The sequence below is a fragment of the Coenobita brevimanus genome, chromosome 6 (assembly GCF_032717465.1).
Source record: "Coenobita brevimanus isolate Jiangsu-jjx chromosome 6, ASM3271746v2, whole genome shotgun sequence".
In the NCBI taxonomy this organism is placed as follows: domain Eukaryota; kingdom Metazoa; phylum Arthropoda; class Malacostraca; order Decapoda; family Coenobitidae; genus Coenobita; species Coenobita brevimanus.
In genome coordinates, this window is record NC_136959.1 from 60,589,486 (window position 1) to 60,616,950 (window position 27,465).

General features: G+C 42.5%; 1 protein-coding gene across 7 annotated transcripts in view; it reads right to left on the reverse strand.

Moving 5' to 3' along the window:
• The window catches only part of Rbfox1 (RNA-binding Fox protein 1), a 377,774-nt gene that overhangs the window by 18,371 nt on the left and 331,938 nt on the right, over positions 1–27,465 (reverse strand). For 5 of the 7 annotated variants that reach the window (XM_080272614.1, XM_080272621.1, XM_080272598.1 and 2 more), the window contains exons 5-8: positions 4,806–4,859; positions 3,518–3,610; positions 3,114–3,171; positions 1,015–1,053 (exon numbers count right to left, since the gene is read on the reverse strand). In XM_080272614.1, the coding sequence (XP_080128740.1) occupies positions 1,015–1,053; positions 3,114–3,171; positions 3,518–3,610; positions 4,806–4,859 (244 nt within the window). The remainder of the gene's footprint in view (positions 1–1,014; positions 1,054–3,113; positions 3,172–3,517; positions 3,611–4,805; positions 4,860–27,465) is intronic. The other 2 variants (XM_080272628.1, XM_080272606.1) reach the window with 1 other exon arrangement.

A 27,465-nucleotide genomic window follows, 5' to 3' on the forward strand; every position in this document is an offset into this window, starting at 1 on the left:
GACCAGGCACTGTGCAACACTCACAGCTCACACACTCTGTAATTATGGCCAGTGATGAAGCTGTGTGAGTGTGCAAATTATCTCAACCTTTGAAGTGAAAACAGTGCCTGTGCCAACTGAGGTCTAAGCAATGGCCTCATGCTACCCATATTTGATCAACTAAGTAACAAGGTGTAACAGATCTTTATGACACATAAGCACTTGCAGGCTTGATTACATTAAAATACTGCAAAGCAGATATCGAATTCAAGGATATGAAAAGATATAACATAAACTATTGATATTTGGAAAAGTACAGCTAAACCTGCAAGTGCTGTTAAACAATGGTCAGTATGAAATACAATTAAAAAGAACATATATCTGAATCACAAAACGTGGCTAAGGCACACATAGTAACATAAAGCAAAGCAAAGGGTCACAGCTGTGAACAATGAGGAAACAGAGTGGCCAAAGAAGCTTGAGATTTAACAATGGTGAGATTAAGCATGTTACTTCCAAAAAACTGACTGACTGTAAAACTGAGGGCATTGATATATTAACATTAATTTTATGATGCTAAGTCAAGGCTTTGGTTTAAATCCACAGTCAATCAAATCACATTTACTATACTTTACAGCTACTTTACTGCTATGACTAAATCAAAATCTCTGTAATGATCTGATTTTTCAGAGGCCTTGAAAATTGAAAAGTCTGAATGAACTAGGTGAGAAGGTGAGGAGGAGTACAATATTCGCAGGTATGCCAAAGCAAGGCGCCATACTAGACATCACGCTGGTGGCACATGAACTAACTTACAAACTGCTTTTGAATTAAATAAAACAGAAAGTTTTGACATAACTAGGAATGAAAAAGACTGTACTAAGTAAATAATAAGTATGTTCATGGTCATGAATGATGATCACCAGTGGGATGATGTTTAGCACAGCAGTTTTAGCATAGTATGGAGAAGACATCAAACCAAACACCCATGACCAACACCAAGAGAATGAGCTAAATCCATTAATTTTCGCTCACCCACGGCAGTTGGCACCATTCCATTTCTAGCGAGTATAACTAAAAGGTATAAAGAAAAAGAAAACTAAATAAATACCAAATCACACATGGTGATTGACAAATATCAATCAATCACAGAAATTAACACATGGCAAGTCCAATGGTATAGATCTAAGAACACTGTACAATAAAATCTCTCAGTATACAACCCTGATGTTCAGTACTAATGAAACATGGCCTAATCAACAACACTTGTCATTCACAACTGAATAAAGCCACAATGCCTTGCAATAAAGTAGCAGTAAAAAAAAAAACATGAACTATTTTGTACTCACAAAGGATAACGGCTTATGAAATGCAAATACAATCTCATAACAGTAAAAATAAAAATAATAAGAAAAAGAACAATCTTGCAAAATCAAAATGACCTAACAATCAAATATGCCCCCTTATGAAATATTACAGACTCAAATTAATGCAGCTCATCATGGCTCTGTTCAGTACTGTTGTTGATAATTGAAACTGAAACGAGAAAAATAGAGTAAGACCATAAGAAGCTGGTTGACTACACAGGAAGAGGCCCTTGTGTGCTCCGTGTGGGGGCAAATGGGAGGGGGACACTGCAACACATTCAATAACCTTTAAATACTGGAAGCTAAAACAAAAGAGAACTAACTGTAGAAAGGTGATAAGCTTTTTCTTTGTTTTAATTGATAGGTGTCTTGTCTACCTGCTTCAGCACTTTGGATTTATCAATACAGTAATGCAACAAATTGAAGCAAATTGCAGTTGTATCTACACAGAGGCAGTTCAAAAAAATTACATATATATTTGTCTAAAACTGGGTCCTAATCAGACAACATTATCAACTTCAATATCATACTGCAGTGTTAGACCATGCTGTAAATGATTAAACTATTAAGCAACATTACTGATTCCCTAAAAGTGCAATGAAGTCCAAAATACTATGGAAAATGGAGAACTAAGATAAATGTGGAGCAGGAGATGAACCAAAAGGCATAGAGTGAGACACAGGAGGGTGGGATGTACAGGAAGAGGGTTAGAGCAGTCAGACAAGGATGGGTGAGGAAGACTTGAGACACAGGGAGTGGGATCAAAGAGTTCTGTAAGGCATACCATTAAGTTTCACTGTCATTTATGTTGGACATGCAGACACCACATTCATAAGGTCCCCTGAGCAGTGTGTTTGTGCGTTACAACTACGTCAGGAGCACATCTTTGCACAGTTAGGGATAAACACACACACCAGTGATTATTATGCAGATTTGTTAAATGATGATGCTCTGACAACAAATTAATAATGGCTTCCTGTGCAAAGGATTAAACGCTGTACAATTTTCACCATTATTTGTTTGCTACAACCCCTTGGTCACAACAGCATGCCACTTCTATCTTAAGCATTTCATTCCAGTAAGCCACAGAAAACAGGCATGTAGGAGCATCTATATTCATCTAGTGTTTCTCTAACCACCTCATTAAACAAAAATCACCAATTATGCATTCAGGATGAAACTTTAAACTTGATATTTCACACAACTACTTAGCATAATTTATAGTGATGTCAGGGATGTGAGTGAAGTTGCAAACATCAAAAGTGGTATCAGATGAATATGTCCATAGTTACTTGGTGAGATCATATGTCTGTGTCTTCTGCTGCGGTGACATTCTAATTCTGTCGGCAAAGTTGGGGCTTATCAAAGTGCTTTCTACTCTGAACATATCTTTACCAAGAGAACTTTACAGACGAGTTGCTCTAGGTGTAAAAAATGCAAACAGATTGATTTCCGATTCTTTACTGTGGCAAGACTGGAAAACGATCATTTACACACAAAAAAATGGGTTCTGGTGTCAGGTAGAACAGTCTCTGGCAGTAAAGGGTTTCCCATAGAGAGGGTATGGGGCAGGAGGGCAGGAAGGAAAGATGAGAGAAGAGAGTAAAGAGCTAAACAGTAATGTGTGTGTGGGCCAAGAGAATGCACACACACACACACACACACACACACACACACACACACACACATATACACACACACACACACATACACACACACACACGCACATGCGCGTGCGTGTGCACACACACAAACAGACAAACTCACCGTTGGGAACTGTGGCTGTTGGCTTCTTCGTTTGAACACGGGCGGTGGCATTGTTCACCTGGTCATACATAATGAATAGGGTGAAAAAATGTACAGAAATATACTGCAATATCACTAAGAAAGTATAGTACTGCAGAATAACTTGATGAGCAAGTTCTCAATGAGAGTGTCTACACTGAAAAATAAGAAAATTCAAGTAGGTATCTTGCAACTGGGTTTGCATCATGACTAAAACTGAAAAATTTACAATCAGATCCATTATTAAATCTACACAACAGAAACATAGCCAAGAGGATATACAAGTTAATCCCAAACACTAAAGACATCAACTGATACATAATGAACTAGACTGGTGATGCATGAAATAACAAAGAAGATGCGGCATAAGCTCCACTCAGTGTTACCTCAATTTTGCGACCTTCCACCACAGTGCCATTTAATGACTCTCTGGCACGGTCTGCGTCAGCTGCCGATGCAAATGTCACGAAACCGAAACCCTGGAATGAGTTGTTTATTAGACAGTTCATTATTTTACATAACTTAAACTGTGAATGCAATTACTCTATGGTCAAAACTGACGAATGCTGAGTAAAGGAAACTAACTCTACAGAGATGATGATTTTAAAACATGAGAAAACAATCATCACTGTGTGTGTGTGTGTGTGTGTGTGTGTGTGTGTGTGTGTGTGTGTGTGTGTGTGTGTGTGTGTGTGCGCGCGCGCAGGGACACCATGCTGGTCAGTGTTTCCCACGCGTCCAACCTTTTACCAAATGAAAATTCGTTAAATGAACATAATGTTTGGCCAGCTCAAGGTGGTCGTTAAAACCAAAATTCATTAAAAGAGGGTCTGTATATCAAGAATTTACTCTATGTCTATACAGCACCATTACTTTCTCAATAATTAAATTAACCTCCTCTAATACCATCACTACCTTTCCACTTAATCACTCATTTTTCACATCTCCAACACATCTTTCATCAAAACATTCAATTTTTCCCTCTAATACCATCACTACCTATCCACTTAATCGCTAATTTTTCCCATCGCCAATAGTTCTTTCATCAAAACAGTCAATTTTTCATCTAAGAATACTAACTCTAAGAATACTAATAATCATTACCTCCATTACTATTATTCATGCAGTACTATCACCAGGCCTCTATACCGCTAAAGAATGACAACACTGCTTGAATGACAAGTTATACCCTAGACTTCCAACCATTTTTCACTTCATACAATCAACACAAAAACTGTATACTGTACTTATTTTGTATACTCTTCCTTGATTTTTCACAAAAACTTTTGCTAATCTAGAATGGCTACTGTAAATCTCTCCAAATTTATCTGATGTTCTTTTTATATGTACCCTTGCAAAATTCTTCAAATTCAAACACCTGGCCTTAGTTTCACCACTTTAAATTTATTCAGCCACCAACCACAAATTTCTCACTGATTATAGCCTTATTTGCAAAGAATGTACATTATTAACTACCTTTATTTATTTATTTATTCTACTATGCTTTCTTATGTATCCCACCAAAAACTGTGTCCTGCTTTATTTTCCAGATTATTAAAAATGAAACTGAAAATACACCATCATAACCAGAGTACAGTACTGTACAACAAATGATCATCTCAGATAAATCTTATCATTATCTGCAAACAAACTACAGTACCATCTAAGACACACCTTTGATCCTCGCTCATTAAAGATGATTTCCACATCAAGGATTGTGCCGAATTTCTGGGGAAACAACAGTTTATTAGTGAAAGTACAAATAACAGTAATAATAAGTACCTGGTAATAATAATTAATAACAATAATAATAATAATAATCAATAATAATACTCCGCCTACCCATCGATCATCCAATCCTATGTTGCCCCATGAGAAGCATAGCAGCCTCGGCCTAGCCAAGTTGGTCCAGACATTTAAGATGAGAGTGACCAGCCTCACTCATCCCTGAGTGGCATTACGTGAGCAATAAGCCTCAACCACCCCTTGGATATAAGCCTGCACGAGTTCAATCCGATTGGAGTGCCTTAATTACTCACTAAACCACCAGGCACCATAATTTGGTTATATGGTTACAACCCAGTGTAGTAAATGATTTCCTGGTGTAGAGGCCAGGAGCCCACACACCGTTCCTTCCATGAAAAAAAAAAAAAAAAAAAAAAAAAACAAGGAGGCAAATTCAAAATTCTTTCATTTCGAAATGCCTGGACACACTGCATTTGAAAGATTGGAGATCATAGGAAGTAGGAAATACAGACAGAGGGAGACGGTTCCAGAATTGACCTGTTGCATAAATGAAGGACTGGGAGTAACGGTTAACTCTTGTATTACAGAGCTGGACAGAAAAGGGATGAGAGTTCATTGTTAGACAGGTGCTATGCACCCATCATAGAGGTGGGGGGATGCAAGTAGATAGTTCAGAGGAGCAGTAACCATTGAAGTATCGATAGAAAAGAGATAAACATACAACAGTGCGGCAAAGAGACACCAGTTGAAGGGAGCCAGTAAGAGGAGGAGAATTGATGAGACAAAAAGCCTTTGACTCACCCCACCTAACTGAGAAGAGCTGTATGTGGAGAGCTTCCCCACACATGAGAGTTGTACTCTACACTTGGGAGAATAAAACCCGTATATGAAGTCAACAACTGTGCAGGGGTAAAGAAGGTACAGAGTTGGCTTAGCACACCTAATCTCATAGAAGCAGATTTTACAAGAGATGTAATAATGATCTTTCGAAGTTAAGTCCCGAGTGAATGAAACCCCAAGCATGTTCAAGGATGATGCAGGATTAAGCTGGATATTATTAACATTAGTGGGTACTCCTGTGGAAGATTTTGTCATGTTGAATGGTGTAAGAACTCAGTTTTTGATGCATTAAAAACAAGATGAGTTATTTAAGAGGACCCTGTGGAGTCACATGGAGAGACAGGCTGACGAATGAGGATATAAAGGAGCGTTGTGGTGTTGATGTGGATGCGATAGGAAGCATTATGAGGAACACACTGAGGTGGTTTGGCCATGTGGAGAGGATGGAGTGTCAAAGACTGACGAAGAGAGTGTATGTGAGTGAGGTGGAGGGGGAAAGAGGGAGGGGGAGGCCGAGGATGAGATGGAGAGGTATATGAGAGAGGGGGGTGTGAGTTGGGAGCAGGGGAGTGAAATGGCGGGGGACAGGGTGACTTGGAGGCGATTTGTTTGTGGCCACCCCAAACGGGATTGAGGCGTCTGGCAATAGATAGATAGATAGAAAAACAAGATTTTTTTTTACCTCAGTCAGAGATACAAGCCAAGTCAGACATTAGGTGTGTCATGGCCTCATCCCTTGTTTGCTGAAGTAACCACTGAGATGGACATTGCAAGAACCAAATGGAAAGGTGAAGGGTGGAATCATCAGCATATGAGAGGATAGGGTTAAATGTACAGCTTAGGAGGCCATTGATAAATAAAAGGAAGAGAGTTGGTGATAGGACAGAGCCCTGTGGAACACCAGTATTAATAGATCCACGAGAGGAACGATGCCTGTCTACAACAGCAGCTATAGAACAACCAGAAAGGATGCTATAATGATAAAGACGCAGATAGAAGGATAGAAAGCGTAAGAGGGCAGTTTGGAAATTAAAGATTTGTGCCAGACTCAATCAAAAGCTTTTGAGATGTCAAGTGCAATGGCAAAACTTTTGCCAAAGTCCTAAAAGGAGGATAACCAGGAGTCTGAAAGGTAGGTGAGAAGACCGCCAGTGCAGCGTCCCTGACGGAACCCATACTGACGATCAGAAAAAAGGTTATGATAGAAAAGATGCCTTAAAATTCTTCTGTTAAGAATAGACTCAAAAACTTTTGAGACACAGGATGTTAAAGCAATTGGGCGATAGTTAGAGGGTTGGGAATGGTCACCCTTCTTTGGGACTGGCTGCATGAGGGCAAACTTCGAGCAAGAAGGAATCGTACAAGTTGACAGACAGTAGGCAAAAGAGTTTACCTAAGCAGGGTATAAGTAAACATATATATTTTACTTACACCTTGCCTGACATTCAAATTTTTTCAGCTGATGTATTTTCTGCCATCACTGGCCTCAATACTAACAAGGTATATGGGCCTGATGGAGTCCCTCCTGTTGTCCTCAAGAACTGTGCTTCTTTGCTTACACCCTGCTCAGGTAAACTATTTCGCCTTTGTCAACTTGTACCTTTCCTTCTTGCTGGAAGTTTGCTCTCATTCAGCCAGTCTCAAAGAAGGGTGACCATTCCCAACCCTGCAACTATCATCCAATTGCTGTAACATCCTGTGTCTCAAAAGTTTTTGAGTCTATTCTTAACAGAAAAATTTTAAAGCATCTTTCCTATCACAACCTTCTTTCTGATCGTCAGTATGGTTTCCGTCAGGGATGCACCACTGGCGATCTTCTCACTTACATTTCAAACTCCTGGTCATCCTCCTCTTGGGGCTTTGGCAAAAGCTTTGCCATTGCACTTGACATCTCAAAGGCTTTCAATCAAGTCTGACATAAATCTTTAATTTCCAAACTGCTCTCTTACGGTTTCCATCCTTCTATTTGTGCCTTCATCTATAGCTCCCTTTCTGGTCATTCTATAATAGCTGTTGTAGACATCCATCGTTCTTCCACTAGATCTTTCAACAGTGGTGTTCCTCAGGGCTCTGTCCTATCACCAACTCTCTTCCTTTTATTCAACAACAACCTTCTAAGCTGTACATCTAACCCTATCCACTCATATGCTGATGACTCCACCCTTCACCTCTCCATTTGGTTAACCCTATCCAGTCGTATGCTGATGACTCCTCCCTTCACCTTCACAATCAGTTCCCAAAACGTCCATCTTAGTGGCTACTTCAACAAACAGGGGATGAGGCTATGGCACACCTAATGTCTGACTTGGCTCGTATCTCTGACTGGGGTAAAAATAATCTTGTTTTTAACACATCAAAGACTCGGTTCTTACACCTATCAACCTGACAAACTCTTCCACAGAGTACCCACTAATGTTTAATAATATCCAGCTCAATCTTGCATCATCCTTGAACATGCTTGGGGTTTCATTCACTTGGGACTTAACTTGGAAACATCATAATACATATTTTGTAAAATCTGCTTCTATGGGATTAGGTGTGCTAAGCCAACTCTGTACCTTCTTTACCCCTGCACAGTTATTGATTTTATACATGAGTTTTATTCACCCCTGTGTAAAGTACAACCCTCATGTGTGAGGAGGCTCCCCACATACAGCTCTTCTCAATAGGGTGGTGTCAAAGTCTTTTCGTCTCATTAACTCTCTTCCTCTAACTGGCTCCCTTCAACCTCTGTCTCTTCGCCACACTGCTGCACCTTTATCTCTTTTCTATCGATACTTCAATGGTCACTGCTCTTCTGAACTGTCTGCTTGCATCCCTCCATCTCTTCGATGGATGCGTAGCACCTGTCTAACAACAAACTCTCATCCCTTTTCTGTCCAACTCTCTAATGCAAGAGTTAACCGTTACTCCCAGTCCTTCATTTATGCAACAGGTCAACTCTGGAACCATCTCCCTCTGTCTGTATTTCCTACTTCCTATGATCTCCAGTCTTTCAAACACAGTGTGTCCTGGCATCTCAAACTGAATGGATCTTGAATTTGGCTTTAATTTGTATTAATTTTTTTTTTCTTGGAAGGAACAGTTTGCAGGCTCCTGGCCTTTGGTTCCTTCTTCCTTGCATTAAAATATACATAGCTATATATATACAGTCATGTCGCCTATGACATGGCTAATTGGTTCTGGACCGAGCCCGTGTCATAGAAAACCGCTCCATACAAATAACTAAACCTATGGGAAAAATGCAATTTGGTTCTGGACGTTCGCCCAAAGTCCCTCTTTTCACCCCACTTTTCCCCACTTTACACATGCACATAATCAAGCAATCAAACAAAAATGACAACCCACCTTAATCACTTCCTGTGTCGGTCCAAGTCGTCTCCAAGACCAAAACAAACACTATCACACCAATACAGGCTACGTTACTCATGTACAGTAAATGGTTGCAACAACACAATAATCACACTTGTATAATGTTGGCCTGGTGCTACACAATGTATACTGTAATATGATGCTTGGCTAAGAGGTGACAATAGCAGGGGGGGTAGACGTGAACGAGTGGAAAAGACAGGGCTTTGAAGGGGTGGAAAGACTGCACAACTAAACCAAAACAATGCTCTGCATGCCAGGGCCGCCATTTTGCCTGAGACGAGCGACAGTTGCTTTGCATGTGCCTGGCACTTTGTACGAAATTTTCCTATGGGAATATCGTTACACAGGTCGCCCTTGCTATCCAATTGGGTTATGTTCCTGAATATGCAATCATACAGCGAGCAATCGTATACTGAATTTCAGATTTAATGGGAAAAATAGGGATGAGTTCCTAGACTCGTATTTATGTGCCCTTAAACTGTACTGTACCACATATTTTATATATAAAAGATGTTTCATGAGCTGTACTTTAATGATAACAATGGCTAAGCTTTGAAAAACACACATGTAACTTAGAATTTGAAACATTTTCATTAACACTGACATAAAACTTACGTGTCACACAAACTCGTCCCGGCACTGTAATCCCTCACTCCTCAATCCCTCTTCACCCAAAACATATTTATAAATAAAAGATGTTTTATGTACTGTAACTATAACAATGGCTAAGCCATGAGGAACATGCATCTAACTTACAATTTGAAACATTTTCATAAAGTGACATAAAACGTACATGCCAGACAAACTCGACCCGGCACCGTAAACCCTCACTCCTCACTCCCTCTTCACCCAAAACACTTAACAATCGATGGAAGGTTTGACAAGGGAGGACAGGCTTGATGGTGGTGAAGAGCTGGCAGGGACAGTAGAGGTGGATGTTGCAAGGGCACAGGTGGGTGAGTTAGAGGTCAAAGGTTTAGTTACACGTTGGAAGAAGCTGGCAATTTTGACGGACTTAGCAGAGGTGGATGGCTCAGCAAGGGCAGAGGTTGATGGCTCAGCAGAGGCAGAGGTGGATGGCTCAGCAGGGACAGAAGTGGATGACCCTGCAGGGGCAGAGGTGGATGAGTCAGAGGTTGAAGAGCTGGCTGAACTTTTGAAGAAGCAGTTGATTGTGGTTTATTTTGCCAGCTTTTTCTTCGACTCACAGATTTCTTTGTGGACTTTGAGGGCTTGGGAAATACCATGGACAGCTGTCCAACTCCTGGCTGGGTTAGGGTCCCGTTCCTTGAGAAGGTCAATCATGTGTTCGATGCCACTGAACACCTCACGGAGTGTCTTCAAGTCAAGACCTTGTTGTGGCTCCTTCTCCTCATCCTCATGGTTGTCCTCTGTGAAGGCCCTCTCCTCCTCCAACTGCATAAGGTCCTCGTTCAACAGTGGCTGATCATGAGAATCCAGCAACTCATGGATGTCTGCCTCATCCACCTCATTAAACCCAGCCTGGTGTGAGTGCCTCACAATGTCCCTGCAAACTGCAGACACGTCGGTAAACCCAGGGAAGTCACTGACACATTCCTCCCAGAGCTTCTTCCAACATGCATTCATTGCCCTCTCTGTGACTTTCTTCCAGGACTCATCAATGTTCTCAATGGCCTTCTTAATGTTATATTTCCCCCAGAATTCTTTGATGGTGGGCTTGTCAAGGGTGTCAGTGCCTTCAACAAGTTCTTTCATGGTGTGAGGCTGGTAAAAGACCTTAAAAATAGCAGTCACACCTTGGTCCATTGGCTGAATAAGGGCTGTAGTGTTGGGGGGCAGGAACATCACTTCTATGTTATCAGCCCAGTCCTTTGTGCTCTGGGGGTGGCTAGGGGCATTGTCTAGAATCAGCAAGAAATGGTTATTAAGACTGTTTTCTGATGCATAGTCACGAAGCCTGGGGGACAAATAGTTACACACATAGCTCTGGTTGAACGAAGTCGTCATCCACCCCTTTTTGTTGGCCTTCCAAAACACAGGGAGATAATCTTTAATGATACCCTTAAGGGCCCTGAGATTCTTGGAGTGATAAATTAGCATTGGCTTCAGTTTCAGATCCCCAGCTGTACTGCCCCCCAATAGCAGAGTTAGGTGATCCTTTGAGGCCTTAACCCCAAAAGTACTAAGCTCGACGATCAACGTTTTTTCTTAATTTTTTTAATGGACGAGGAACATCAATTGTGCAACTTCCACAAAATACTGGTGGCAGCATGCTCCACCTCGATTGTGACGTAGATGGCTTCTGACCAATCAGAACTAAGTGTTGGACATGCAAGAGGGAGGATCAAGGCCCATACCCAGACAGTGGGGGATGTACCCCCCCATCCTTCTTGCCACGTCCCTCTACTGCACTACCTTGTTTCTATCCTACCTCCCTCCATTCTTACCACCACCACCCCTCCCATACCCTCCTCATGCATTCTCCATCCCGCCATGTGGATCCTCCCCATGTCTTCCACCCCCAGTCATCTGGGGGGAGGGTATTTCCCCCCTACCCTCCCTCCACATCCGTGTACTCCACTGGGACCCTTCCTTTGTGTCTGGTGGTGGTCTCCTCCCATCCCTCCATCCCTGTACACCCCCTCCTGGCCTTACCACCCCCACCCCCATTCCCCACCCCCTAGCACGGAGTATCTTTACCCCCCCACCCCGGCATATATTTCTTTCTCGCCCGGGTTGCGACATGTAACTATTGTCAACTTTGACGGGCCATAGCTCGGTAACTACTGGGTCTAGGAGGATGGGGTTTGTATTTTCAGGTGCGTAAATTCAAGATGTATAAATCGGGCATAAAACTTTTAACCTTTGAAAGAGTTGAAAAACTGACCTGTTTTTGCATCCTGGGAGGCAGTTGAGGCTGGGGAATTGCGTACGGTACCAGAGGGGTTAAAGCCAGGTGCTATCTTCTCTTCCTTGGCAATGTATGTCCTTGATGACATTTTTTTCTAATACAACCCAGTCTCATCAAAGTTAATTACCTACTTGGCTGAATATCCACATTCCTCAATCCTCTTCTTATGCACAGGCTTGAAGGCATCAGCAGCAGCCTGGTCCAAACCAGGCGCCTCTCCAGTCAACTTGATGTGACGTAGGGTAGCCCAGTTCTTAAATCGATCAAACCAGCCCTTACCAGCATGAAATGCTGTGCCCTCTTTGACGGTGTAGCCCTTCTTCAGGACGTCATCCCAAATGGATAAGGCCTTGGTTGTCACGAGGGAAGTTGATAGGGGCATGGTGCCCTGAGTCTGATCATCAATCCAAATTTTAAGAAGCCACTCCATTTCATCCAAAATAGACTCCCGCTGCCACGTTGTTGTCTTGGCCATGCAAGTGGAGCTCATTTCACCAACCTTCTTGATGTTGGCAGCATTCTTAATCACTGTTGATACCGCAGACTGGGCCCGACATAAAGGCGTGAGCAATGGAGTTTACCCTTTCGCCTCCCACATGGCGCCTAATGATGTTGTGCTTGGACTCGAATTTAAGCTCTTCCTGGCTCTCTTAGGCTTGATATCGGAGGCACTAGAGTTTGCAGGCTGCTTAGAAGACATCACAGAAGTTGTACTTGAGGTTAGGTGAGAAATAGTAGTGAAAATCAGGTTGCTAATGTACAGGAGTACAAAGCTAGTGAATCAAAAAGGAGCGCGGGAAAGACTAGGCCGAGCTTTGATGGGTGGCTGCACCACCATCCTCGGCGCGGCAATTGCAATTCCAAACAAATGCCTATCGACTTGCACTGAGGAATGCTGGACCAACCGCTCGTGCGATCATAAATGTGAGCCAGAGCAATTGTATGGTGAGCCAAAGGTACTAAAGAAGATCGATCGTATACGCGAAATATTGTATTGAGGGTGCATCGGATAGCGAGGGCAAACTGTAATGGGAAATTCATCGCAAACTGGATTTTGGAGTGTAACTTTTTTGTTATCGTTGTAGCGAATTATCATATACCGGTTCAATGTATCGAAGACCTCACTATAACGGACTAATTGGGGCCTCAAGCCATTCTGAAAAATGCGAAATACCAATAAAAGCGACATCCGAACTTCCCCCTGCTAAACTGGACTTTTTCCGATATATCACACATTAGTCCGGATCGCATGAATGGTTTTTAAACTGTTTTCACAACCACTGCGGTACTGTACTGTGTTATAACTTCACTACATTAATCAAATGTTATAATATATTTAATAATACCTTCCTGTACACTGATAAACATGTCTTTTATTTACCTTACTGTGGTGAACATAGCTGAAGCTGTCAGGCAGTCTGGACTGCTTCTGGCTTTATCAGACTTTTTCTGATATGTAGGAATTCAGTCCGGTAGCTCCTTGAGTCCAATAAAAGCGAATTCCGGTCTACTGAAGTCTGTTATATCAAGGTTTTACTACATACCAAGTAGTGACTGTACTGTACGTACCTGATTCTGACGACAATAATGCTTAAGTGGAAGGGGTAGGCAAGAGGTGCGTTTCAAACCTTGCCGCACCTGCGCCATAGGTATAGTTTATGCGCGTGATTCGTTTTGGGGGGTCCGGTACCTTGCTGTGTCAGAGAAAACCGTGCCATAGAAGCACACGCCATAGGCAACTTGACTGTATATTGTGTGTGTGTGTGTGTGTGTGTGTGTGTGTGTGTGTGTGTGTGTGTGTGTGTGTGTGTGTGTGTATACAGTAATCCCTCTACTTTTCGGACACCCACTTTCCGGACATCCCCACTTACCGGACATTGTGGGCCTGGACCATCGGAACCGAAAAATGGCCAAAAAAAAGAAAAAAATCCCCCCAAAATCTTAATTTTTTTCCACCCGTAATTTGAAATTGCCGCGCGGTGCCAAACAAAATTATGCTTACACCATGGCCCCTTCATCCCTTCCTTCCTCCCCCCTCCCCCCTTCCCTGTCAGGGTTGCCATTTGTTATTTCTCATTACCAAATGTGGGCCAATTTGGTAATGAAAAATTTGTTTGGTAATGAATCAGAATAATGCATTACCAAACAGATTTTTCAAATGTATGAGGATACACATGATGGAGATGGTGGACTGTTTGCTCTCTCTGATTAATCTGCTACCCTACATAGCGTGAAAATAATCAACATGGTGTTAATTATAAGGAGAGTGATTATATGTATTTCCACTTGTATATATAATTAGTGAAGAATAAATGCTAGCTTTACGAATTTGGTAATGAAAAGTTAAATTTGGTAATGAAAGTTGAGGAGATTGGTAATGTGGCCGTTGCAATCTGGCAACTCTGTTTCTCTGACATCAACAGTAACTCCCTAACTTCGGTTGTGAATAGATGCTTATCGCACTGGAAGCCACACGTGCTCGTTTTTTGTGAATAAACAGTGAATATACTGCAATACCTCGCCTTTAGGCCACATGGGAATTTACAGTGTTGTGCAGTGTTAAGAAATTTGAACTTAGAGTGCAAAGGATCAACTGTGGAGCGCAAATTGGCAGTTTATCCGGCAGTTAGAACTGCAGTGGTGCAGTTAAGAACAATGTGCAGTGTTACACAATTATAACTCACAGTGCAAAGAATTAAGTGCACCACAACACTGGATTACTGTACGTGCTTCAAGAGCATTTTCACCACTGCCAAACCCTTAGAAAGGCAGCCACAAACGTGATGTAAGTACCCTGGCTGAGGTACAGTCACTTCTAATTCCTCATTCTTTGGTTCCTTTTCATTTATTTCATCCTTTATGTCCATTATTGATGTGAACAGGGTCTTAAAAAGGTTTAAATAGGTGCTATGCATGTCCGGTAGGGAGTTATTTAGGTGGCTTTCAAAGTTAGGCTGGGTTAGGGTCTATAAGTACCAGTCCAGGAGGCTGGGGCCCACTATCCGGACGGGACCACTTTCCGGACATGCCTTTGCCTCTATTACGTTGGATAGTGGAGGGATTACTTACGGTATATATATATATAAATAAATAAATATATATATATACACACAGTAATCCCTCCACTATCCGACGTAATAAGAGCCAAAGGCACATCCAGAAAGTGGTCCTGTCCAGATGGTGGGCCCCAGCCTCCTGGACTTGTACTTATGGACCCAAATTCAGAAAAACACCTATACAAGTCCCTCTGGACATGCATAGCACCTATTTAAGACCCAAACCACACCAATAAGGGACATAAAAGACTAAAATAAATGCAAAAGAACCATAAAATGAGGTTTTAGAGGTGAGTTTATACAACATTAAACATTCTAGGTACTTACAACAGGTCCCTGGCTCCTGGACTGGTAGTCATGGACCCTAACCTAGCCTAACTCAGAAAAACACCTCCCTACTGCACATGCATAGCACCTAAGACCCTATTCACACCAATAAGAGACATAAAAGAGTGAAATGAGGTGTTAGAGATAAGTATGGAAAATACAGTACAATATGAAACATTCTGGGTACTTACAGCAAGTCCCTGGCCATCTCGATGAATAACCCGCCTTCTCTCAGACTCTGACGGTAAGAAGGAGTTCCTGAAAACATGAAGTCTTGCACTGAACTTAGTCATTTGCACTCAGAATTCCATTCTCTTAACACTGCACACTGTAGTCTTACTTGCGCTCCATTGCACCTTAATGAAATAAGTGTTGCACTCTGCACTTAAAGTCTTTGCATTCATAAATCCATTTTCTAAACATAATACACTCTAGTTTATTAGCGTTACATTGAAAGTCTATAAAATCAGTGTCTTTTCACTCAGAATTCTAATTTCTTACCACTATGCACTGTCATAACGCACTCTAGTTTATCAGCACTACATCGAAAGTCTATAAAATCAGTGTCTTTTCACACAGAATTCTAATTTCTTAACACTATGCAGTGTTTTTTTTCACTGCACAACAATGTAAATTCCTGTGTGGTCTAGCGGAGAAGTTCTAGCTGCTTAATCATTGTCAGAGTCTGAGAGTAGCTGTTGCAGGTGACCTAGGGGTGCACTGTATGGTTGTGGTGATGGAGTACCCACTGCAGACGACTCGGAAGAGAGGCACAAACTCTTGTCGTGTGGTAAATCCACCATACCTGATGTGCTGGGCTGTGGCTCGGAGGATGAGGGCCTGTCTTGGGGAGGCAATTGAGTGGAGCCAGGGCTGGGCACAGCGGGGGTCACGGGTCTGAAAAAGCTGTCAATGGTCGATTAACGCGAGGAACGACGATTTTGACGATAAATGATGCGCTGCCTGAAAGCGCGCACTTCCTCCACAAGTCCCAAGGGCCCCATCTCCCTGTCACAGTCCGGGTGTTCCAGGTAGTCAAGAACGAACTCTACGTGTTCCCGGAGTGCGCTCAGCTTGAGGATGGCTGGAGTAGTTTCACGCTGAGAGGGGTCCGCATCATCATCGCCATCCTCGTCAGAATCTTCAAGCTAGGTACTGACACCTGCAACTGAAGATGCGATCTCGATATTAGACATGGTCTGATACCCAGGATCACCCTTGTCGTCATCCAACCACTCATGCACTTCATCCACAACAACATCGTCCCCATGCGCATGTAGACGTGCATGGAAGCCATCCACGTCAAAACCTAGGAAACCATGCTCCACATCTGTTCCGGGAAGCAGACGAGACCAACCATTTTCTAGAGTCTTGACAGGGACTTCCTTCCATGCACTGGCCCAGTTGTAGATGGCAGACGATGTTGTAGTGGCGAAGGTTTTCCAAAGTCCGATGGCCTCGCGTGTCCCGTCCCTCCCTGCGCTCGTTCTCGTCCTCGAGAACAACCATCACCTCATCCAGGAACTTCCTTCGGTACAGCCTCTTCATTGCCACGGTCACTCCTTGGATGAGAGCAGTCGTATTAGGTGGCAGAAACATGCACCTAAAGCGCCCATTCTCAGCCACCAAGTCCTTGTCGCACTGGTGAGCAGGTGCATTGTCGAGGAGAAGGAGGGCCTTTACCTGGTCATGTGGGATACCCAGTTTCTCCGTCTGGTAATGGATGACCTCCATGACGAAATGGCAGTGGAACCAGTCTTTGAAGATCTGGGCAGTGAACCATGCCTTCAAGGAATAGTACCAAACAACAGGAAGGACATCCATCACACCACAAAGACACCGAGGCTGTTTTGCACGGCCAACAATAACGGGCTTAAGCCGGAGCATGCCGTTAGCATTGGCACAACCCAAAGCAGATATCCATTGCTTGGAGAGCTTGCAGCCAGGTACACGCTTCTCCGTCTCCTCTGCTAGTGTGTTCGTAGGCAAAGAGCAATAGAATAAACTAGTATCGTCAACGTTGTAGACTTTGAGGCCCTCCCTGTTGATCAAGCACTTCACCTTGTGCCGAAACTCCTCTACTCCATCCTCGTTGGCATCCAAAGCTTCGCCATGAGACTTACGGTTGGTAAGGCCATGTCATAACTTGAACACGAACAGCCAACTCTCGGATGCCTTGAAGTCTACAGTACGGCGTCGTGAAGCCTTGCAAACTTCTCAGCAGCAGACTTCAGCTCCGTGCCACGCACCAGCACACCAGCAGCACATTGTTGTCGATACCAAATCAACGTGGAGCGGTCGACTTCAACATACTTGGGAGTAAATATCATCTTTCTCTCCACGTTGCGTATGCTTTTCAACGAGAAGTCAGCCATGTACTGCAGGAGTTTGTCTCGGGATCTCTTGATATCAAAGTAGATCGGGCCAGGTTGAATTCACAAAGGATGTGTGAGGAAGACCATCCCGCATCCACCTTGTCCAATATCTCCCTCTTCTTCTCCCGAGTCAAAACCAATCTCTTCCTCTTCTCAGGCGGCAGGGCCATCATCACACACACTAATAAGAGGCATGAGAGCAGCAGGAGAGCCTGCAGCAGGTAAGGCACCACCACAAAAGTGAGCAAGTGGGCGGCTATGATCACGAACGTGCACTCACAACATGAGATGGGCGGTAAATGGGGAGGATGCAGGGGGGCTCTAGCGGACGGCGGTGGAATGATGCACCAAAACACAGATGGCCCGCGCCGCGCGCGCCAAGTTCAAATTACGGGCAGGAAAAAGTCGGATTTTTTTAAATTTTTTGCAGTTTTTGGCCCATTTTGGGAATATTGGATCCCAAGACCAAAATATCTGGTAAGTGGGGATGTACGGAAAGTGGGCGTCTGGATAGTACGGGGATTACTGTATATATCTATCTATTGCCAGACGCCATAATCCCGTAAGGGGTGGCCACTTGACTTTGAGTTACCTATTTTACGGGGAGGGGCACTAACCCTCCACCAACCCACTTGTTGACACATAGGGAGCACGTATGGGTTGGTTATATGGTAACCACCCAGCGTTGTAAATGGTTTCTTGGCTTACAGGAAACCATTTGGCTTGTCACTCAATGTAAAGCCACCTGTGAAGGAAAGAAAAACAGTAAGAAGTGACAGGAAAGACGGGAGAAATAGGAAGAATATATATATATATATATATATATATATATATATATATATATATATACAGTACACCCTCAAAGATCCGGACTAATTGGCGCTATAACCCTGTCCGGATCTTGAAAAATTCGGATCTTCCAGAAATTATATAAATTTGCTCATATGAAAGAAAACTTATGGTGGTTTAGGTATAACTTAATGCAAAATAAAAACAGTTATTTTTTATATTCACCTTGCCAAAGTGTCACTTTCTGTTGTTCATCATCTGGTTCTAGTGGGGTGCCTCTGACTTCTTAATCTGAGTCCACGCATAACGAACTTACGTTTCACTTGGAAACTGGGACCTGCACTTCCACTTCCACTTCCACCTGCCTTGGCAGCAAAACCACGAAGCTTGGCTTTGTTTCTCTTTATATCGCTGATTGTTTGTTTTCCAACACCATATTCCTTACTTAACCGAGACACTGGTACACCTTTTTCTAATTTTTCTAGTAATTCAATTTTTTCACCTATGGTTAGCACCGTATGTTTGCGTTTTGGAGCCATAGTGGAAAAGTAAAGAAAGAAACTGTGTTTTCACTCAGTCAATTTGTTCCCGCGACTCACACTCGGTCAACTGCCTCAGCTCATTGTTCCCTCAAGGCCGCGTTCCCCTCCCCCCCCACTCAATCACATGTGCGCGCCTCACAAAAGGATACCGGAGAACCAATAAAATTTAAATTAAATTTAATACAGTATAAAATTAATAGGAAAGTATAATAATGTGTACAAACATTTTTTTCATAAATTTTAATTAATAAACTGTGTATCTTGTAGCCAAAATTGAAAATTTGCCAAGAAATGGTCCGGATCTTCGCAAAATCCAGATATTTGAAGTCCGAATCTTTGAGGGTTTACTGTATATATATATATATATATATATATATATATATATATATAATGTGGTGGGGGGCACTCACCATCCACTCACTCAATGTAGTGCTGCTCTCGGGTGTCTGCCCTTCCTCTCCTTCATCCATCTTTCCTTCCATCCTCTTCCGTCTTTCTTTCCTTCATTCTTTCCTCTTCCTTCTGCCTGTGGATGACTCTACACTGAGTGAAAAGCCAAATGGTTTCCAGGAATCCATTTATTATGCTGGGTGGTAACCATACAACCAAATTTTGGCACCTGGTGCTTTAGTGGGTAATTACTGCACTCCAACCGGATTGAGCCAATGATGGTTTATATCCAAGGGGTGGTTGGGGTTTATTGCTCACGTAATGCCACTCACGGATGAGCGAGGCTGGTCACTCTCATCTTAAATGTCATGACCAACTGCCTACCCCCGGGCTCCTACGCTCCTCATGGGGCAACATAGGATTGGATGATGGATGGATGGATATATATATATATATATATATATATATATATATATATATATATATATATATACCTACATATATCATTATCATCAGCCATTGAAGTCCACCGCAGGAGCGGCCTATCCTTACCGAATCAGAGACAATACAGCCAATGTATCTCTACCCAGTGGCTTACGCTGTCTGGTAGAGACTGTATGTACGGTAAGAAGTGCTTTTGAGTGTGATTGTAGTGTTGTATTGGCTTTAGATGTGTGTGTAGTCTGTGAATCAAGTGTAATAGGCCTGTCTTAAGCCAGCTGGGTGCAAGCATACTAGTATGCGACACTGGTTCAACCACAGCACCCCTTATGTCCACCAAAGTGGTAAGTGGCTCAGTGAACATTTTCCAAAGTTTATACAACTCTGGTGGGAGGAGAACCCACGTCCACCAGTGTTCAAGCACACTCTACCACTGTACCCCTGGGGGTAGGGGGGTTTTCAAGAATACTCCTCCAGTATCCCTGCTTGTCGTAAAAGGTGACTAAAAGGGTTGGCGGAGGGTTAGTGCCCCTCCCCGGAAAACAACTAACTAAAAAAACAAACAAGAAGCCTCGGACAAGGACTGACCAAACGATGACGACCCAGGACCGGACAAAGGACTTGGTAATGAGTACATGGAATGTAAGAGGAGCGAATGATGAGGTGAAAGAGAGAGAGATTGTCCAGGTGCTTGAGGGTGCGAAAGTGGATGTATGTGGAATAACTGAAACAAAATGGAGAGGAGAAAGTGTGAGAGAATGGGAGTATGGATGGGGTATATGTGCAGGAGTAGGTGAGAATGAGAGGGCAAAGGAAGGAGTATGTATAGTTGTGAGTAAAAGATGGAAGAGGAGCATAACACAGTATGGATCAGTTGGGTCAAGGATTGTGTGGGTAAAGTTGAAAGTTGGAATACAAATGTGGGCGATTGTGTGTGTGTATGCGCCAACGCAAGATCGTGCTAGAAGAGTGAGAGAAGAGTTCTGGACAAATGTGGAAATGTGCATGGAAAAGTTTGGAAGGAATGAGAGTGTTTTTGATTGGTGATATGAATGGTAAAGTTGGGAATGTGAAGGTGGATGGAATAGTTGGTGAGTGGGGTGTGCCTGCTGAGATAGATGAGAATGGGAGTGCATTAGGGGACATTTGTGCTGGGAGGGGGTTGGTGATAGCCAATACCCTCTTCAGGCATAAAATGATCCACAGGTATACATGGCGAGTGATGAGAAGGGTGGGTGGTGAACTGAATGAAAGGAAGGCAATGATTGATTATGTGTGTGTGGATGAAAGGATGCGAAGATGTGTAAAGGATGCAAGAGTGTATAGAGGTTGGGGGATTGGACTTTCTGACCACTACTTGGTGGTGGCCAGAATTAGAATGCAAGTAAGATGGAGGAATAGAAGAAGGGAAAGACGAGAGGAAGGAGTAGTTGCAAGGAGAGTGGAATGGTTACAAGAGGATGAGAAAAAGGCAGAGTATAAGAGAGAAGTGGAGGAACGATTGGGCAAATATGAATTGGAGCAGATGGGAGACGTGGAAGGTGTGTGTAAGATATTTACAGAAGAAATATGTGGAGCATGTGATGTGGTGTGTGGAAGGAAGAGAAGACGGAGGGGGGTGCAAGGAACAGCGTGGTGGACTGAAGAGGTGAAACAGGCTGTGGCACAAAAGAAGAAAGCATACAATGAATGGATGAGAAATAGGGGCGTGGAAGAAGTTGAGAGGCGGAAGAGAGAGTTATATGTGGAAAGAAAGAGAGAGGTGAAAAGATTAGTAAGAGAGAGTAAGAAGAGAGTGGATGAGGAATTTGGAAGGAATTTGAGTGTAAAGTGGAGGGACTGTAAGAAAATGTTCTGGAGAGAAGTGAAAAGAGTAAGACAGGGTGGAAGTGAAGTTAGCAGGGGAGTGAAAGATAAAAATGGTAGATTACTAGTGGAGAAGGGAGAAAAAGTGAGCAGATGGAGAGAACACTTTAAGGAATTGTTGAACGTAGAGGATGGAAGTAATGCGAGTATAAGTGGCTGGGGAATGGCTCAGAGAAGGAGGGAGTTGAGAAGACAGGAAGAAATCAGTAGGATAGAAGTTGTGGAAGCAATGAAGAAAGTTAAATCGGGGAAAGCCCCAGGAATTGATGGAGTGTGTGGTGAAATGCTGAAGCATGGGGGAGAGATAGTAGTAGAATGGATGTGGAAGATGTGCAGATTGGCCTGGGAGGAAGGTAGAGTCCCGGAGGATTGGAAGTCCGGTATAATTATTCCCTTGTACAAAGGAAAAGGGGAAAAAGAAGTGTGTGGTATTCATAGGGGCATTTGTCTTCTTAGTATAATAGGAAAAGTGTATGGTAGGATACTTATAGACAGAGTTAGAGAAAGAACAGAGAAATTAGTTGGAGAAGAACAGGGAGGCTTTAGGAAGGGAAGAGGTTGTGTAGATCAGATATTCATTCTTAGATCTTTAGTGGAAAAGTTTCTAGAGAAGGGAAAGAAGTTGTATGCGGCTTTCATGGATTTGGAGAAAGCATATGACAGGGTGGATAGACAAGGATTGTGGACAGTGTTAAGAATATATGGAGTAGATGGGAAGTTGCTGAATGCTGTGAAGAGTATGTACGATGGTGCGAAGGCTGCAGTGCGTGTGGATGGTGAACTAAGTGAATTTTTCTCTTTGAAAGTTGGTTTGAAACAGGGATGTGTCATGTCTCTATGGTTGTTCAATCTGTACATTGATGGGGCAATAAAAGAGGTACAAGGTAGGGTAATGGATGTTGGAGTGGCCCTGGTGAGAGAGGATAGTGTTTGGAAACTCCCTGTACTGTTGTTTGCAGATGATACTGTGTTGTTGAGTGAAGACGAAGGGGAGCTGCAAGGCTTGGTGGATGAGTTTGAGAGAGTGTGTAAGAAACGGAATCTAAAGGTGAATGTAGGGAAAAGTAAAGTGATGGTCTTTGAGAGAGGTGAAGTTAGTGAATGTACAGCGAGGTTGGATGGTGAGGAATTGGAAAATGTGAGTACATTTAAGTACTTGGGTAGTGTGATGAGTAAGGATGGAGGTTTGGAGGGTGAAGTGCTTGAAAGGGTACAGCAGGGAAGAAAGGTTGCTGGTTCTTTGAAAGCAGTGATAAGAAACAGGGAAGTGAGCATGGAAGTGAAAAAGTTACTACATGACAATATTGTGATACCAACTCTAACGTACGGAAGTGAAGCTTGGACATTGTTGGAAGGACACAAGTCGAGAGTGAGGGCAGTGGAAATGAGTTATTTAAGAGGAGCCTGTGGAGTCACGTGGAGAGACAGGCTGACGAATGAGGATATAAAGGAGCGTTGTGGTGTGGATGTGGATGTGATAGGAAGCGTTATGAGGAACACACTGAGGTGGTTTGGCCATATGGAGAGGATGGAGGGTGAAAGACTGACGAAGAGAGTGTATGTGAGTGAGGTGGAGGGGGGAAGAAGGAGGGGGAGGCCGAGGATGAGATGGAGGGATGGGGTGGAGAGGTATATGAGAGAGGGGGGTGTGAGTTGGGAGCAGGGCAGTGAAATGGCGGGGGACAGGGCGACTTGGAGGCGATTTGTTTGTGGCCACCCCAAATGGGATTGAGGCGTCTGGCAATATATATATATATATATATATATATATACACACACACACACACACACTTTCTTGGCTTACCATACCTCCCATCTTTAAACTTATTTTATACAGTGCACCCATTCTATCACCCTATCTGGTGTTGGAACAGGACACCGTGCAACTGCACCATCATAGCGCACCAAGCACGTATCCTTCAACTCCTATCCCCTGAAATGAAAATAGTGGACTACATGACTACTACAGTCTGCAATCCACCAGGTTCACATTCAAATAAGCCTGGGGCCAGATGATCAACAACAACCTTACCTACATTCACTCTCCCCACGTGATCATTATCATTTACGCACACACTCTTCTACCCAACTAACAATGAACTTCCTATAGTAGTTCACATCTTACATAAATCACATTACAATACTTCTTACCCTATCCATTCTATCCCTCCAAAACCAAGCCTCAATTGTCCCATGTCCAGTGCTCTTGCTCAACTTTTCCTTCTCATGCCATACCAAACTCTCATACCCACATGTTGATGTGGGCACTAACAAACCTTCCAGCAGTTATTCTGAAGCCCCAACACTCATCCCTTTGCTTAGTATAAAGGCCTTCATTGCACCAGCCACCTTTCTTTCCCATGCCACTTAGGTTTCCACTTCTACTACACATTTACCACCCTATTTTGTTACTGCACTGAATATTTAAATCCCTTCACCAATTCAAATCTCTCTCTATTCACCAGCACATTACATCACACTGAGTCACCTTCTCTCAAAAACAGATCACTTGAATTTTTCATGATGCTCAAAGGCAGTCACAAACCCCCTAACCAGCCTGCAAATCTCCTGTTCAATATTAGTAAGCAACGAATCATCACCTGCATACAACAATACATTCCACCCTCACCATTAAATTACTTGTCTCACTCCTCTCTTTGCACATCTAGTTTTAAACCCTCTAATAACTTCTGTCATATGCAGTACATATTTAGTACGGTAGCTGTGGGATATAACACACTCCTGCTTCCTTATAACCCCCACAGCACATTGCCTCATATGAGGCGACATGCAGGCCACCCCTGGCCACACTGATTGCCTCACATAGGGCAATGGGTCTCTGTGCCATAATTTCAAACACGAGGATGCGCCAGTTGTTTCCATGGGAACGTCGACTCTCCCGCTACGCCATCAGAGCAGTTGCCAAGCCTTACCACAATGTGGTTGCCAAATACCACATATTTAGTAATTCAGATATGCAGGTCACCCCTGGCCATGCTGACTGCCTCATATGAGACAATGGGTCTCTATGCCATAATTTCAGGCACGAGAAAGCATCAGTGGTTTCCAAGGGAATGTCACCATCAGAGCTGTTGCCAAGCCTTGCCACATCACAGTTGCCAAATACTGCATACTGTATTTAGTAATTTGGTTCTTGTTTGTAGACCAGCAATGGCGGACTCACGCCTGTCTACCTCCCACAGTGCTGGCGACTTATCGCCAACCTCACACACGCCAAAGAGGTGTACATTACAAAAAGACAAGATTGATGAAGAATTCAAGCTGAGAAACACTTGATCTGACAACAAAAAGCAAACAATGACTCAGGGAAGGTAATTGGGTTGATAAGAAGAGACAAGACAGGATGTAACAATGATACCGGTACTGAATCATGCATGTAACTGTGATGATATCCACCTACTTTAAAGTATGCAACTACAGGCACTCCGATTTACGATACCCCTAGATGCGATACCCTGGAATAGTGATGGGGGTAGAAATACCATCCTACCCTGCCTATTATAGGTCTACCCCCAGTTTGACGATGGGTTGATTTTTTTTTTCCAATTTTGATTATATTTTAGACCACAATTTTGTGTTTAGGTTGATTTATAAAGTTTTCTGGCATAGATTAATGTGGTTTAGTCATAGGTGAAGTGAACACTGTCATTTGGGGTACGGATTCTCACCCACAAGATGAGGTATAAAACAGTGTGGGCAACTAGGCGACGCAACAAAGAATATTTCGTGTTTGACCACTGAACTGTCATCTAACCTATCATACATAATAATTTTGAATAATATTAATACTGTAACTATAAACATTAAAACTGTAATTATAAAAACCTTAGAAAGTAAATAATCATGCACTGATGAAAACTGCAACAATGATAAATCATGTTTACAACTGGGCTATTCAAGGAAAAATGCTTTGAAAATAGAGAGGAATTTCTAAATAAATGTTGGAAATATGAGAAAATAAAATACAGGAGCTCAGCAACCAGAACAGTAGCTAAAATGACATAAGGAAGGGCCACTGAAAAGGTTATCACAATAGCATCATCGATCGATAAATCATGTGTTTACAATCAGGTTGTTCTATGGAAAACGTTGTGAAAATACATGGGAATTTCCAAATAAATGTTGGAAAATAAGAGAGAAGTAAATAAAGGAGCTCAGCAACCAGAACAGTAACAAAAATGACATAATGAGGGGCTGGTAAAATGGCAATCCCGATCGCAACATTGACCGCATTCCCTGTCAAGTATTGGTTGGCGTAATCGATTATTTGTAATCAATTACACTGATTACAAGGTCAAATTATTCATTAATCGATTACAGTTCCCAGTAATCGATTACCAAACGATTACTCCCTGGATAAATTATATATTAAATATGTATTACAGACACGTGCATTTCAATGGATTTTACCCAATAAATATTAATCTGTTTTATAATAGACACCTTAATTAAAAAAGATATATCTAAAAAAGAGGTAGCTGATAATTAACAGCTGTATGCACGAGCAGAATAAAAAGCCGGGACCTCAGACATTGAAGACAAATCGAATACAGCAAACTCATATGTGCAGTTTCTGTGTACTGTGTAGACTGTGGCGAGTGTGCACTGCACAGCTGGCAGCTGTGTGGCATTGTGAGAACTGAGCTGTGTGACTGTGCGGCGGGAGGCTCAGTAGATCTGATTACTGGTTAATTAAATTTTCAGGTATTAGTAATGTTTTTACTTTTTCCGGATCTTTTCCTTTAACATAATGCTTGGAGAGAGAGAGAGAGAGAGAGAGAGAGAAGAGAGAGAGAGAGACTACAATGAAACCATAACATTTTACCTTTTATTGACTTTACCAATATACCCATATAATATCAATTTTAAGGTAAAAGTAATCAAAAAGTAATTGATTACTAATTGATTACTGACCACAGAAGTAATCGAAATAATCGATTACAGAAAAAATCGAATACCGTATCGCCCATCACTACTGTCAAGAGAATTCCCTGTCAAAACATCAACAATTCTCTGTCACAACAATTCGCACCTTGGATGATTCTGCATCATTCGTACATTATTATTATGCATAACAGATGTTTATTTAATTGTTCTGGAACCATCTGATGGTGGGATTGTATACAATGCTGCTGCTTCTTCTCAACCGAGTTTGAATATGAGTCAAGAGATCTCATTCTCCAGTGACCTTGACTGGGTACAAGCGAGATGGGCACTGGTTTTATGCTTGGGTTAGCTTCTTTTACAGCTGTCAGGCCATTTAAATTGGCTTTAAAGTTTCTTTTGGACTCATTTGGGTGGGTTTAGGACTTGGCTGGGGGGGAAATCCAAGGCTCAAAAACGCATCCCTTTACTTTACATGTTAAATCTACCCCAAGATACGATACCCCGCCTAGTGATGGGTTTTTACTTAACCAAATGCATCGTTAAACTGGGGTATAACTGTACTGCAGTTCTCTTCTTTTGTTTTCATTTTCATAAAAACTTATAACATTCAACAGCTATCCATTCATCATTATCAGAAGCAGTACAGTAGTAGGATCGGTCTGTTTTCTGCACAGCAAGGGTCCAACAGGCTCATCTGACAGCACTCCTCCTACTTGCTTTGTTTTGTGCCACATCTTGAGTAATACTGTGCTTCTATATCTATGGTCTGCACATACCACCATCCCATGT